Here is a 1,224-nt window from a genome sequence, read left to right as displayed (position 1 = left end):
GTGTTCAAGGGACATAATGTCATCCATTATTTATCAAAGTGCTTCTGCTGAGAGGAGCACGTCACAGTGATGATGTCATGGTATTGTCTCAGCCTGTAGATAAAACATCTTCAGCCGCTCATTTACTTGCTGCATTTAATGTCCGTCTCTGTTGAAGAGGAAGCATCCTCACTCCGCATGATACTGGATTTCTTTATTTTTGTGTTGCAGGGCTACCGAGTTGGACGCTCTGGTGTTCGGCCATCTTTTCACCATTCTCACCACCAGACTGACCAGCACTGAGCTGGCAGAGAGGGTGAAGAGCTACAACAACCTGCTGATGTTCTGCAGGCGCATCGAACAGACCTATTTTGAAGACAAAAAAGACTAAAAGACAAAAAAAAAAAAAAAAAGCTGCTCTCTGTGTCATCTTGTACTTTCTGCATTTCCTTCTTTCATTCCCCACATTGTAGGACTGAAAAAGTATAAACTGATGTCTGTGTTGTTCGGATCTCCTTTTTTTAGCTCCATGCTTTGTAAATTTTTGCTCTTTTTTTGTTTGCGGTCCGCCACACACTTTGAAGAGCGGGTTTGGTTTTACAGCTGTGCAACATGAGCGACTTTCAGAGGGAAGAACTCCACTTGACCCCAGCTGCAGAAGGTCAAATGAGACGAGTTTGTTTTTCTTTCAGGGAGCGAATCACTCAGACCAGGAGCTGCTGTTGTATAAAATCCCAGGAACATATTGATGATGGAGATTTTTCCAGTTTATTTTTGCTTCTGTTGATTTGAAGTGCCTACATGAGACGTTCCACCCAGTGGTTTCATTTCCCCTCCAATAAAAAAAGCGCAGTTTGAACCTTGAAGCTTATTGATTTTATTACAGATTTAGTGCTGAAATAAATAAACTGATGATTGATCAAACATTGAAAAACTAGTCAGCTAATTAGGTTGTTTCAATCGTTACTTAGATCAACGCTTCACTGGTTGTGAAACGGGTTCCTAAAGTGGGGGTTGGGGACCCCTGAGGGCTCGCCTGATGCTTTATCACAGACATTGTGATATTACCCCTGTATGTGGAGCCAAAACATATAATAAAATACATTGATGTAAATATCACATAAAATAATGTATCATGTAATAAATAGAGCTAACATTTATTCATTGAATATGTATTTAAATGAGTATATCATTAAAATGCTAAATTAAATAAAATTCCTAAAAATACAAATCATATTATGAAAT

General features: G+C 38.9%; 1 protein-coding gene across 1 annotated transcript in view; it reads left to right on the top strand.

The window, feature by feature from the left end:
• Positions 1-372, top strand: part of mtx2 (metaxin 2) — a 4,722-nt gene extending 4,350 nt beyond the window's left edge. The window contains 1 exon segment of the mRNA XM_015381370.1: positions 211-372. Coding sequence (XP_015236856.1) covers positions 211-370 — 160 coding nt within the window. The 3' untranslated portion in view covers positions 371-372.
• Positions 373-1,224: the final 852 nt, after the last annotated feature.

Source organism: Cyprinodon variegatus, unplaced genomic scaffold (genome assembly GCF_000732505.1).
Source record: "Cyprinodon variegatus isolate N-32 unplaced genomic scaffold, C_variegatus-1.0 Scaffold232, whole genome shotgun sequence".
In the NCBI taxonomy this organism is placed as follows: Eukaryota; Metazoa; Chordata; class Actinopteri; order Cyprinodontiformes; family Cyprinodontidae; genus Cyprinodon; species Cyprinodon variegatus.
This window is presented reverse-complemented; position numbering and strand designations above follow the sequence as displayed.